Source organism: Aythya marila (assembly GCF_965140915.1).
Source record: "Aythya marila genome assembly, chromosome: 1".
NCBI classification, from domain to species: Eukaryota; Metazoa; Chordata; class Aves; order Anseriformes; family Anatidae; genus Aythya; species Aythya marila.
In genome coordinates this window covers 169343271-169356392 of record NC_139042.1, presented here as the reverse complement: position 1 = coordinate 169356392, position 13122 = coordinate 169343271, and the positions used below count along the sequence as shown (strand labels likewise).

General features: G+C 48.9%; 1 protein-coding gene across 1 annotated transcript; it reads left to right on the top strand.

Annotated features, from left to right (window-relative positions):
• Positions 1–590: 590 nt before the first annotated feature.
• Positions 591–12191, top strand: KCNMB4 (potassium calcium-activated channel subfamily M regulatory beta subunit 4). Its single transcript, XM_082755656.1, has 3 exons — positions 591–1014; positions 5853–5980; positions 11651–12191. The coding sequence occupies exons 1-3, from the start codon at positions 673–675 to the stop codon at positions 11817–11819; spliced, it is 639 nt and encodes a 212-aa protein (XP_082611782.1). The 5' UTR covers positions 591–672; the 3' UTR covers positions 11820–12191.
• The last annotated feature ends 931 nt before the right edge of the window (positions 12192–13122 follow it).

Genomic DNA, 13122 nt, shown 5'->3' with positions numbered 1-13122 from the left:
TCTCTTTCATCTCTTCTTTTTTCTTTTTTTCTCCATTCTTTTCTCTCTTTCCTCCTTTTTTCTTGTCTTTTTTTCTTTCTTTTCTCTTTCCTTCCTCCTTTCTTTTCTCCCTTCTTTTCTCCTTTCTTCCTTTTGTTCTCTATTTTGTCTCCTATCTATTTCTTTTCTCATTCCTTTCTGTACTCTTTCTCCTTTTTCTCGTCTCTTTTATCTTTCTCTCCTTTATCTTCTTTCTTTCCTCCTTTCTTTTATTCTCCTTTTTCCCCTTTATTTTCTCCTTTCTTCTTTTTGTTCTCTATTTGTCTCTTTCCTATTCCTTTTCTTTCTGTTCTTTTTCCTTCCTTCCCTCATTTACCTTTCATTCCTTTTCTCCTTTCTTTTCCCTTTCCCCCTTCCTTCTTTCCTCCTTTCTTTTCTCCTTTTTCTTCCCTCTTCCTTTCCTCTTTCCTTTTCTTCCCCTCTCTCCTCCCTCATTTTCCATCCTCACCATTTCCACTCGCTCCTCTCCCTTCCCTCACCCCCTCTCCTTCTCCCCACCCCTCCACTCCCCTCTCGGGGCGGAGGCGTGCCGGGGGCCGTGCCGTGCCGGGGGCCGTGCCCGCTCCGTGCCGGCGCAGCTCGGGGCCGTGCAGAGCCTCCCCCGATGGCCGCCGGCGGCAGGCGGGGGGGGGGATGGCTCGCAGTCGGGCGGCGCACACGGAGTACACGGAGGCGGAGGACAAGAGCATGCGGCTGGGCTTCCTGCTGATCGCCGCCGGGCTGCTGTCGCTGCTGGGGCTGGGCTGCTGCTGGCTGCGCCCGGCGCTGCAGGAGCGGGGCGGCGGCGGCGCCGCCAACTGCACGGTGCTGGCGGTGCGGCAGCTGGGCGAGCGCTTCGCCTGCACCTTCTCCTGCGGGGCCGCCTGCCGAGGCACGGCCCGCTACCCCTGCCTGCAGGTGCTGGTGCGCACCTCCCGCTCCGCCAGCCCCGCGCTGCTCCACGAGGACGAGCGGCAGCTCCGCTCCAACCCCAAGGTGAGCCCCGAGCCGCCGGGACCCCCCTCCGAGCCGCGGGGCTGGGGGCGGCGGCGAGGGGCCCGGTGATGGAGGGGGAGGTCGTGGGGGGGCTCTCGGGGCTGTCCCGGAGCTGTTAGTCAGCAAAAAGTGGGTGTGTGCGTGTCTGTGTGTTCGTATCTATCCCTGTCAGTGTGTATGTGCACGGATATGTGTTCATACCTACCTGTATAAGTGTGTATGGACACGTGTATGTGCTCATATCTATCTATATAAACCTGTATGGACACGTGTATGTGCTCATATCTATCTATATAAACCTGTATGTGCACGTACATGTATTCATATCTATCCCTATAAGTGTGTATGTGCAGGTATACATGTTCATATCTGTCTATATAAGCATCTATGTGCGCATATATATTCGTATCTATCTCTGCAAGTGTGTATTTGAACATATATATGTTAACATCTATCTCTATAAGGTGTATGTGCACATATATGTTCATATCTATCTCTATAAGCGTGTATATGTGCCTATATATACACATCTATCTCTATAAGTGTGTATGTGCACGTATATGTTCGTATCTATCTCTATAACCATCTACGTGTGCACATTATATATATACACACACTCACACACGTCTTGACCCATGGCCCCGAAACCCAGGGGGTCTGCGCTGAAGCCAGACTTCCCTCCCTGCTCCTTTCATTCTTAAACTTCTGCATCGCGCAGAGGGACACGGGCCGGGAAGAAGTTGCAGCTTCCAGCACGCCCCGACAGCGTGAAGGCAATGCGTGCTGCTTCTTTCTGTCTTTAGAGGCAGTAACTTCACCCTGCTCTCTCCTTTTAACACCGAGTAAAGTCTCTCTTGGCAGCCTTCCACCCGGGCGGAGGAGATTTTGCTAAGTAGTTCCCAGAAAAACAGAAAATCCCTGTCCCCAGGAGCACCCAAACCCAGGTGCGATACCAGAGAAGCAGATTTTGGCTCTCCAACAAGAGATGTGGCCGCGGAGCAGCGGGCTGGCCCCCATGTAGGGGCCACGGTGGGAGTGGGCTCACGTGTCAAGGCTGGGACACGCAGCCTCACAGCCTCCACAGCCCTGCTCACACCTGCGTGGCCCTTGGAAGAAGGATTAAGTCAGCTCAGGGGCTGCGCGTTGCTTTTTTCCCCACGTTCAGAAGTCAGCAGAGCGGGAAGCAGGACGGTAAATCTGACAGGATTTGGATTAAGCTGTTGGCACGGCTCAGACGCGATGAGCGATGAGGCTGCAGTGCTGGACGGCGGCGAAGCGCTGGCCCGGGAGGGAGCTTTGCAAACTTTGCCTTTCCCTGGGGCTGGGGCTGTCAGCAACGGGCAGGGACAAAAAACCCAGCATCCAGCAGGGATGGGTGTGGGGTGCCCGGGCTGAGCATCTCCTGCAACCCTCATGGGTGCGGCAGGGGGTTTCAAGCAGTTCAAGGGTTGTTTAGGTCTCATTAGGAACTTATATCCTGTTAAACCAAGTGAAGTATGTGTAGCCGGTGCTTTGGTTTCCTTTCGTTCCCTGGGTTTAGCGTCTGTCTAGCCGGGCACTGAGAGTCTCCTTTTTATTTTTGTCCCAAGGTCTCGCCGTCTTCAAGAGCTTTCGGGATTTTATGCTAAAATAGATCAGTCATAGCAACAGGCCAGGAATCTGATGGATTTAATGATCTGGGTCTGGTACATGCTTATGAACGAGTGCTTGAGGAGCCTTTTAACCCTGCCTGCTCCCCTCACCTTCCTGTAGCACGCTGGCTCGTGTTAGTGTGATTAGACATACAGCGGGCTGATCAGCTCCCAGCTAGAAGGAAGAAAATACATATTTGAACAATTTTGTTTTGGAGGGTCTTAGGATTTTCCATTCTGTTCAGCTGCTTCTCCTCCTGGGGTGGCTCTTTGTGCATATTTCAGGCCCCTCGCAACACCCAACTGTGCTGCATCAGCTGCTAGCTTCACTCCACCAAAAAAAACATCCCCAGTGTATCAGACTAAAATTATTCCACTTTCCGTAATAGAGTGGGCTGGTGTATAAACATACACATGGTGGTTATCAATCTGTCTATTCCAGTGAGGGCAGGCTGCAGGAAAAGACTTTTTTTTTTCCCCCTTGTGTCCTAAGACGATCACATCGCTGTACAGCCCAGGATTCATTTAGCTCTTAAAAGATTATGTAGCTGGGTCAGAGTTAATCCAGCAATGTATATAAAAAGCACTGCACACGATTACATTTGTGTTCAGTCTGAGCGATTTGTGGATTTCTTTTTTTTTTTGTCTCAGAGGAAGAAATTTCAGCAGGGCCACGGTAACCTTTCTTCAGCTGCGCTGATAGCAATAATCACTTCCGAGATAAGGCTTAGGGGGGATTAATTGCGAAGGCCGTGGAGCGAGATGGCAGCACACACAGGGCGTGCGGGGACCAGGCTGAGGGTCAGCTGGGTGAAGCTGTGGTGGAGCACGTCACCGCCACCAAGATCTGCTCTCTTGCTCCTCAGACTTCAGACTTTTCGGCTTAGACTGCAACACCTAGGTCTGTAGGATCAGCCTTTTCAGCCTGAGTCACGGCAAGATTCCTGGCTCCAAGCGGCCTCTGTCTTGCCCAGAGGGGTCTTCCTAAACGCTGCCGTTTTGTGTGGCTCTTCTCGAGGGCACGGCATGGGCTGCAGAGACTTGTCTGCAATCCAGTACACCGTGCTGCTCCTTCTTCAGGTCTTAAGCAGGGTTTGCTTGATGGGTTTGTCTGGTGAAAGGCAGGCATGACCCCCAGCACCATGAGCTGTGGGGACTTACTTTTCTGTGCTTACGAATGAGCCCCTGCTCATCTCCCAGCGCTACTCCTCACCAGCAGGGTGGTCACAGCAGCGCTTCCTTGCTCCCAGGCCATGAAGATAACCCAGAAACCTGTGGAGGTACTTGCACAAGTCAGGAGGAGCTCATACGTTGCCTGGAGATGAGGAGTTGGGTGGTGTTAGTTCTAGTGGTGTGCTGCACTTTCTCAACAATACTTATCTAGAGCGTCTTTATACAAGCAGATAAATTAGGAGCTAATTATCACCCTGCTATAGAGGGGCTCAAGTGGGAGAACATCATGTTTGCTTCATGCTTGTGTTTGCTTTCTTTACTGAAAGGGTTGTGCAGCATTGAAACAGGCTGCCCAGGGAAGTGGTGGAGTCACTGAGGCATTGACTTGCTTCTACTTTGGGCCCTGATGTCTGTTTGCACTTGAGACTTTCTTGGCCTTTTCATGTAGTCGACGTCTTCCAGGCTTGAGACACCTCCCCTCAGAGCTTACCAAGTCTGCCTTCTTTTTCTTAAAAATGTTACTGAATTAGGCAAGAATTAGTCTTTGAAAAGCAAGAAATGCAAACTGGAAGCTAAACCAGAGCTCACACCTCTGTCCCTCCTCCATGGGAGGCTCCAGTGAAGCACTCAGAGTAACCCAGAGTTGCTTCAGGCATCTGCAGGGACACCGGAGGGTGAGCACCTAGCAGCAAACACATGCCAGATACAAAGCTCACAAAAACCTTGGTGTGAAGGTGTATTAGCTGCTCTCTGATGCTGAGTTGAATCCTGAGTCATCTATCTAAACAGTGGCTTTGACTGAAGAGAGAATATTATCAGCCCGGTACTGATTCTGAGCTGTGTACTTGGGGCTGCATTTGAATTGCATAATAATGTTATTGTTGCTACGATATGGTGTAGGAGGTGCACCGTGTACCAATAGATCCTCTGAAAAGGTCTCCACACTGTTAGGCTGAGACATTCAGAATAAACTTAGGTGCTGTTCTCCAACTTCTTTGTAACTTTTTAAGAAAAAACATCAAAGTAGCGTAAGGTGGGGACTGCTCCTTTCTTTGAGATGGCCAGTCCTCGACAGGTTCAAGCAATGAGGTCCCAATGATTTATGGCAAGTCCCCGTGTGTTTCCTTTGTGTTTTTCCCGTGAAGATAGTTGTTCCTGTAGCTGTTCCTAAGCCTGAAGTTCAGAACGGGAATACAGTGGTTCACCAGGTCATGAACTTTGTGGAGGATCCACACGACATTTGGGGGACGTGGAAGGTCTCTGAAGGATCCAGCTAAAGTTTTGCCAGCAGAGAAGTGGTAGTCTTGCTGCCCGTGCTTCATGTTATGTGGGGGTAGGTTAAGCTGTTACTCAGCTTGTTCGCAGGGGAGAGACTGCCCTTTGTCTCCTTGGGCTTTGCAGCACATGTCTGAGGCTGGGATCTGCACCCAGCGTGCTGTGTGCTCAGCTTTTGTTGGCTTCTCCATGGAAGAAGCAGACGCTGAACCTTTGCTGAACTGGGGCTTTGAACAGTCTGTGCTTGTTACTCGTGTCATAACAGTGGCTGAATGAGTGTCTTGTGCCAAGAGATATCGACTAGATATCAGATATCCCGTCATCTGGGATTAGCTGGAATATTTATTAGCATGGTGTTAGTCAGAACTGGTGATTGTGTGTCCCACTGCAAATGGGAAGCATTTCAAACCCAGTCTGGGCAGCTGGTAGGAGTACTTCAAAATTAAATGATTGCTCTTACATTCGTAGTGCAAAAATAAGGAAAACCAACAAACACAGCAGATGTTATGTGGCAGGTTGCTTTGATAACAGAACAAAATGTGATAAAGCCTTTATTTGGTTTGTGAACGCTGGCATATTCTTTTCCGCTACCTGCAGGATGTAACCAGTGATTCAAGTAAAATTTCGGATTTGTTTCTTTAGAGCTTGCACTAATTATTCTTTGCCCATTTCAAGAATTATGGGGAAAATGCAGAGAAAGTGGTGCATCGTTACTGAGCGCAGAAGTAACTCTGTTGTAACTCTCACATGTGTTGGCAGTGTTCGTACATCCCTCCCTGCGCCAGAGACGATCAGGAGAACTCAGAGAATGTCACGTACAAGCAGAAGTACTGGAAGGAGAAAGTGGGCTCGCAACCCTTCACATGCTATTTTAACCAGCACTTGAGGTAAGTAATCCACATCTGCATGGACGGATGTGCTTACACATCTGTTTAACATCTGTGTATGGGTTCTGTCTGAAAAAAATGTGTCTATATACAAATGTATGCCCATACACACGTGTAGTGATGTGGTTTAGTGCATAGTGCTTGGCGCAGAGCTTTGCAAACTCTGTTGATGAAAAGCAACAAGGAAAGTGAAAAAGGGCTTTTACCACTTAAAGTAAAAATGCAAAACTCTAAGGAAAGTTTCCTTTAAACATGGCATTTTATGGCAAAGTACACATTGGTTTTTAACACTCTGGTGGCAACTTTATGGCTTGGATATACATGTAAATGTTCATTCCCTCAAAGGAAGGGGCTGGAAGAAAAAGGGAGACAATAAATAGTACAAACCAACTTGGGAATTGTGTTCAGAGAGGATTAATTAATCGGATACATTCAATAAACGTTCACAGAACTGTCAGTTTTCATACTGCTTGCAGAGTAGAAAGTTGTAACTGGAAGCATCACCTCTTCTGTTTCAATTCTTCCTTTTACTCCCAGTGCTGATGGGACTTACACGTGCATCAGGGTCATAGCTGGTCTCCTCCCTTCAGTACATGGGATTAGGAAGGAGTGCTCTTGCCTGTCTCCTTCTGGTAGTGATGTGCTGGGAAATAAAAGGTGACGTGGTGGCTGGAACTGAGTGCTACCACGGTGTGCGGGCACGCTGGGAGGAGTGTGGGAGGAGAGCTGTGGAGGGGATCACAGGTCCATGGAGACAGGGAGGTGGAAAGATGATACTTAGGATCCTCAGATCAGCCCGGGTTTTGAGGGGTTTAGACTGGTGTCCCTGGCTAGCTCTTGGCAGAGGGGAACTACCAGTGCTTTGTAGCAAAAAAAAATGCTTCTTACGGGAGGGGTGAAGCATTGTCTAGAGCATAAAGAGACTGAATCTTAGGGCACCCGGGGCAGTGGCATCATGCCTGGCAGCGCCCTTGCTGGGACACCTTTGGTCAACAAGCTGCCAGTGCTCGGATCTGCTGAGCAGGAGCTAAGCGATGGCTTTGGCCCCACTGGGCAGGCAGCCGCTGTCGTGGTGAGCATTTGTAAAATGCCAATTGTGCAGCACTCAGGCAAGTTTTTTTTTCCTTATATTTGCCGCATCCTATATTGTTCAATGTTATTGCCAAATGTTATGGCTGCCTTGAAGCGCTGCCTTTTGCTGATTGTACAACAATTTATATATGCTAGAAGGGAGGCTAACTGCCAGAGATACTTGAAGATAGCCTAAGCTGAAATGTGCACACCATCCATTTTCTTCTGGAGACGGGAGCGAGCTTCGAAAGATAAGTTTTGCTAACTAGAAAGGTGTTTGCTTAGGTGTACTGCTGGAGCTATGATAACTAAGGAGCTTGCCAAGCAGGAAAAGAGGAAACAAAAACAAAGCCAAAAACAAACTGAGGGAAAATTCTGTTCACTTCAGAATAGAAATGTGCACGTTTTCTGTCAGCATTTTAGTAACTGTGTGGTGGAGCTCACTGCTCCTTCTCAGTCTGTCCAAAACATATACAATTATAGTGGCAGGTCCCTTAGATGGAGTAGTATGCACAATATTAATGTTCTCTTGAGACGGTAGAATAAAATTCTAGGTAAGTACGAAGGTGATGAATTAACATTGTCTCCTCTTCATCAGACTTAATTCAGTAACACTGTCAGGATTGTTGCCACGTGTGGAGCTCGCTGTTGGGCGACTCGTCTCTTCAGCTTGGTGGGGCACATTTCAACAGGCTTGAGAAGAAGAAAGTGATGCAATGAGTACGGTTCAAATTTAGACAAAAGGGGTGAGAAGCAAACTTGGCAGTTTCAATCATTCTCTGTTGATATAAATAGCAAGGCCCAGCACAACTTGCTGCCTGACATTTAGCTAAGGCAACCAAAGCAGGGCTTAGGTTTTCTGGATCTCTGATGAAGGTGCCAATCTGTTGGCACGATGATGCTCCGGCGTGTGGGGAGAGCTGCCCAGCAAGAACCAGCTCCCAGTGTTGCAGAGCACAAAAGAAACAGAAAATTCAGGTAAAGCTCTCAGGTTGCTGCAAAGGTTTGAGAAAGCACTGAGCTCTGGCACCTCAAATCTCCCATTGAGTGCCCCAAGGGGTCTGCAGTCCCGATCACGTGCAAACAAGGGTCACATCTGCATGTCCTGGAGTGGGAGGTCTGAGGGAATGGGCAGGATGGAGCAGATCCTGTCACTTGGCATCACGGGAAGTTCAGACTGGACATTAGGAAGAATTTCTTCATGGAAAGGGTGGTCAAGCATTGGAACAGGGAAGTGGTGGAGTCCCCATCCCTGGAGGTATTTAAGAGACACATGGATGTGGCACTAGGTGGTGTGGTGTATTGATGGGACTCAGTAGGTCAGGCTGATGTTCTGTGATTAATTTCTTCAAGTTACAGGTGACATTGATATCAATTAAAAAGCAATAAACAAGGATCTCTGTCAGCTCAGACCCCTCAATCTCGTGCCATGCAGAGATAGACAGAGCAGCATATGTCAATTCATTTATTAGTGGCTCATGTATGTGGCATCATTGTTCTTCAGCTCTGGGCTCATGCGTGACAGCAAGAATGCACTGTGGTTGCTTTGCTGCAGAACAGCTTGATCCCTTTCAGTGTCTGCTGCAGGGTGCTGTACACAAATTCATGCCAGATCTGAAGAGCAAACACTATTTAGTGAGCAGTGACCACCTGCATGGTGTCAGGTCTACCCTTCAGGCCATTTATGAGGGAATAATGATCTGCAGAAGCCGAGGGCGCTGTGGCCATCGGGCTGCTCATCCATAAAGGGTGGAACAGAAATCTCAGTTTGCCTTGGTACACCACACAATTTTCTAAATTAATTCCCTGCAGTCAGATGACGGCATTGCTCTTTTCTATTCTTTCTTTCACTGTGTGGCCTGTGGAGCTGTTCTCAGGCCAGAGAGGGAAAGGACATCTCATCGTGCAGCGCCTGGTCAGGGCCAGCGAGGCTGCAACCCCGAGCAAGAAGTCTCGCTAAAAATAAGTGCTGCTTTCACCTTTTAACAATGAAAACAGATTTATGCTGTCCTTGTCTCTGCAGGAAAAGGGGAGGTATGTTTTCAGTTAATGTAGAGACTTTAGTTGTGGTGGTTTTGGGTTGTTCAGTTGTTTGGGTGGTGTTGGGTAGCATCCATCACTGTCTGCAGCACCTCCAGGGCTTGGTGGCGTGCACTGGGGTAGGACGAGCTCCCCCTCACTCAGTAATTAAAATCCCCTGATTTTCACTGGGAAAATAAACATGTTTCCAGGCACAACACACCTCATGGGGCTTCATCATCACTGCCTCCAGACCAGGGGAGTGATGCTGGGGGGACTTCCAGCAAAGCCACATCCTTGTGCAGTCAGGGCTTCCCCCGGGAATGGAGGCACCTTCCCGTTCCTGTTTCCCTTCACCCTTCCACCATCCTCTTGTTTTCCCTTCCCACTTGGTAGCCTCTGCTCTGCTCTCCTTGTTTCTACTGCCAAGAGCTATTGCTTTAGAGGTGGAATCCAGAGATTGCAGCTACATTTTTCTGCTCCTTTGGTCCACGTGCACCATTTCTGGATGGCTGCAACATTTTCGTTCTGCTGTGGGCCTCCGAGTCATGGGCAGGTGGTAAACACCAAGAGGCATGTTCTCCTGACAGCTACCTCTGGGTGCACTATTCTGATTCAAAAAACTTGCAGGCAGCTCTCTTGTATTAATCACGTCCCACTGTGTAAGCTGTGGAGCAAAAGCTGAAGGTTTTTGTACCGGGAGAGAAGGATGGGCCTAGCTCTTGCTGGGCCACGAGGAGGGTTGGTGCAGAGCTCTGCCAACAAGCTCAGGGTATTTGCTACAGACAGACTTCGTTCCTTATCTTCAGTGTCTGCTGCAGAATGAGTTGTCCCAGGGATTTTCGCAGACGCTCTCTGTTTGTGCTTCCAGTGCCTGAGGACAGCTGCTTTGACAATGCGATGTCTGAAGAGGTGCTGTGAGCAGCTAACAGGGAGCTGCTGCCTACCTTCCACAATCTATGAATTAAACAGGGACTCTTGCTGCAATAACACTAATCATAACATACATCTGAAGGCAGCCTTCATCCCGAGACCTCACTAACACACCTCTTCTCCAAAAGGGAAACCCTTTTAACTGACTAAGCCACGAGAGTCACAATCCCACCTGCAAGGAGAGGTTGGAATCCATTACTGCTGTCACATCAAATGCTTTCCAAAATCTCTGAAGATTCAATTAAAAGGATATCTAGGTCTCCCTAACCACACTTTCTTTTCTTTAATCAAATCCAATTTTCTATTTTGTTTGCATGCCCTTTGTTTTTAAACTCTTTGATTAGTACCCACTTTAAAAAAAAATACTTAAAATTCAATGTCTCTTACAAGTTTGGAGCCAAGAGGATTGAATGCTGTCTATTTATGGTCTCCTGGCCAATTAGCACTCTGTAATTCACAGGTGATGATACAGTAAACAGGAGGGAAGCAGTATTATGCCTCCTGGGAAAGGATTTCCTCTTTGGGTGCTGTCATTAGTTTGGCATAGACTGGTGAGTTTGTGCACATCACACTAATATTATTTCATTCAAATTGCGGTCTCCGCATGTGCCTGATTATGTGTCTGGAGGATTTTGGCTGAGCAGCCTTCACATGCTCCCCTGTTGAATACACCTGGGTTTCTTTTGATCAATTTGTATGTAGCTGAGTCTCAACTTTTATGTAGACGAGCTGCTCATGATCTGAGACTTACTCTGCTCGTTCCTACACAAACAGAGATGTGCTGTGCCAGCATCTGCCTATTTGCGGGCACCTCCCTTAATTAATTTCTCGGTGAGGCAAAAAGGGGCTAATAGCACAGTTAAACTGCAAGGAAAGCAGACAGAGCCAGAGCTGAGGAAAACCCATCTGCAGGCGTCCAGACCAGCTTCCCAAGCTGGGGGAAGGCAGGTGGACAGCTGGTCTTTCCGACATTTGGGCCGGCTGAATTGCCAAACCTCTTGAGATGCCTCCTCCTTGCTGTTCTCCTCCTTCACCCTTCCCTCTGTTTCCCTTTGGGAATGTGCACGTCACTTACTTATGTGGTTGTGTGTTAGCCACCCCTGGCAGAGGCGTGGGGTCAGGTCCTTAGGGGGGTCCCAAAGTGATTCTCCACCCAGGCTGGTTCTCCACCCAGACCCAGAGCACAGCCAGGGCTCCCTCAGGAGCCTCCATGCGGCCCCACAGACACGCCAGGGCTCACAGCTGGGAGGGAAGCTTTAATTGCACTTTGAGTTCATCGGGTGGTGTCTGAGGCCGTTTCAGGTAGGTTTGTGTAATTGCTGTCTTATGGAGTGTTTTTTCAATCCGCAGTGTGATATTACATCTCTTTGCAATTACCATGACCCCAGAAAGACCTAAAGTACCAGCGCTTTTTTATTTATTTCTGTCTGAATGAACTTTTTGGTCTGTAAGCACTGCAAGGGCAACATCCTCGCGGCCTGCCATGGGTGCTGATGAGGCAGGCCAACCGAGGCGGTGAGCGGAGCCCAGCAGGCCGCTTTTAATCACACCCAGCGCTGCTGCAAACAAGGCGCCTTAATTATTTTTGTGGCAGATGCTTTCCCCTGGTGGTGACATCAGGCGGGTTTTCATCTCTTCCCGTTGCAGGCCGGACGATGTCATGCTGAAGCGCACCCACGACGAGACCGTCCTCCTGCACTGCTTCCTCTGGCCGCTGGTCACCTTCCTGGTGGGCGTCCTCATCGTGCTGCTGACCGCCTGCGCCAGGAGCCTGGCCGCGAGGGCGGAGGCCATCAAGAAGAAGAAGCACTCATAATCCGAAGGGCTGTGAGGGGAATGGAGAAGCTGGGCCGCGAGTCTCACATGGGGAGGCCCAACACACCGCGCGTCCCCGGCGTCCCGTCTGGTGGTGGAGCTGCTCTTGCCTGAGGATAAATCCTGGGAGACCGCCCTACAATACGCCAGCTAATTGCTTCTTCTGCTATGGCAGTAAATAAGTATATGCTACCAAAAAAAACCCTACTCTGCACCAATATGCTGTGCTCTGTTAGTCCTCACCAGCAGCTGCCCGGCTCCTAGCGGTACTGAGAGACAGTTTCTAAAAACCCCCGACGTGGCTCATTTCATCTCTGCAAAGTGATCTTTGCTACTGTTTAATATCAACTATTTAAAATATTTCCTTTATGATAGACTGTATTTCCAAAGTAATAAAGGTTGGTTGTCATTTTTTTTAACCTTCGTTTTGTGTTTTGTTTTCTTTTTAAGAAAAGTTTTGGGACAAAAATATCACTGTGCTGATTTTGTTATTTTTCATGGAGTAGAAGAGTATCCCTTTAAAACTCAAACTTTTCTTCTGTCTAGACAGAATCCCTCATCATCACCTCACATCCCTCACCATCCCACACATATTGTGAGGAAACGTAAAAACCCCTCAGAAATATTCGCCCCCCCAAAAACAAAACAAAACAAAACAAACAAACAGAAAAACAAACAAACAAACAAAGAAAAAAAAAAACACACCTAAATTACTGGATAAGGTGATTAAATACTGGATCTAATTTCAGTGCTTCAGTGGTGTTCAGTCCCTACAGCTTCTCTCACCCCCTCTCGGTTGCCCCCAAATGCTCTCTGGCCCTAAGGAGCAGACATTTTGTTGGCGTGGTTTTACCTCAATGTGTTTCACCAGCGACTCTCCCAAACAGCAGGGTGCCCGAGCACTTCCTGAGGGCCACGAGCCTTGGTGTCACCCATGCCACCGGGCTGTGGGTGACAAGGGAAGGACACCAGCACGACGGGGCCCCCAGCCCTGCCCCACTGGAGCTCTGGATCTGTGGGCTCACTCCCTGCAGGGCTTTCCCTGCCCCTGCCCATACAACCAGATTTGCCTGACCTCATCCTTGGGGCACTGCAGGTGATTTCTGGAGTGTCCTCTGGTCTCCATCCCCACCAGGATGCCTGTTAGTTGGAGGTGCCATCTCGGCCTGCAGAAAAGACGGGCAGAAAATGTATTGCCAGGGTAAACAGGGCACACAGCCTGGCGTGTGCGAGTGTGCTGACATCTCACATCTTCTCAGCGTGGCCTCCCTGCATCCTCTGTGATTCTGAAACATTACATGTGT

Excerpts from the sequence above, each read along its gene's own strand:
- KCNMB4 (XM_082755656.1), top strand. The coding sequence starts at position 673 with ATGGCTCGCAGTCGGGCGGCGCACACGGAGTACACGGAGGCGGAGGAC. Across the intron at positions 1,015-5,852 it reads AGCTCCGCTCCAACCCCAAG|TGTTCGTACATCCCTCCCTG; the intron begins GTGAGCCCCGAG and ends ATGTGTTGGCAG. Across the intron at positions 5,981-11,650 it reads TATTTTAACCAGCACTTGAG|GCCGGACGATGTCATGCTGA; the intron begins GTAAGTAATCCA and ends TTCCCGTTGCAG.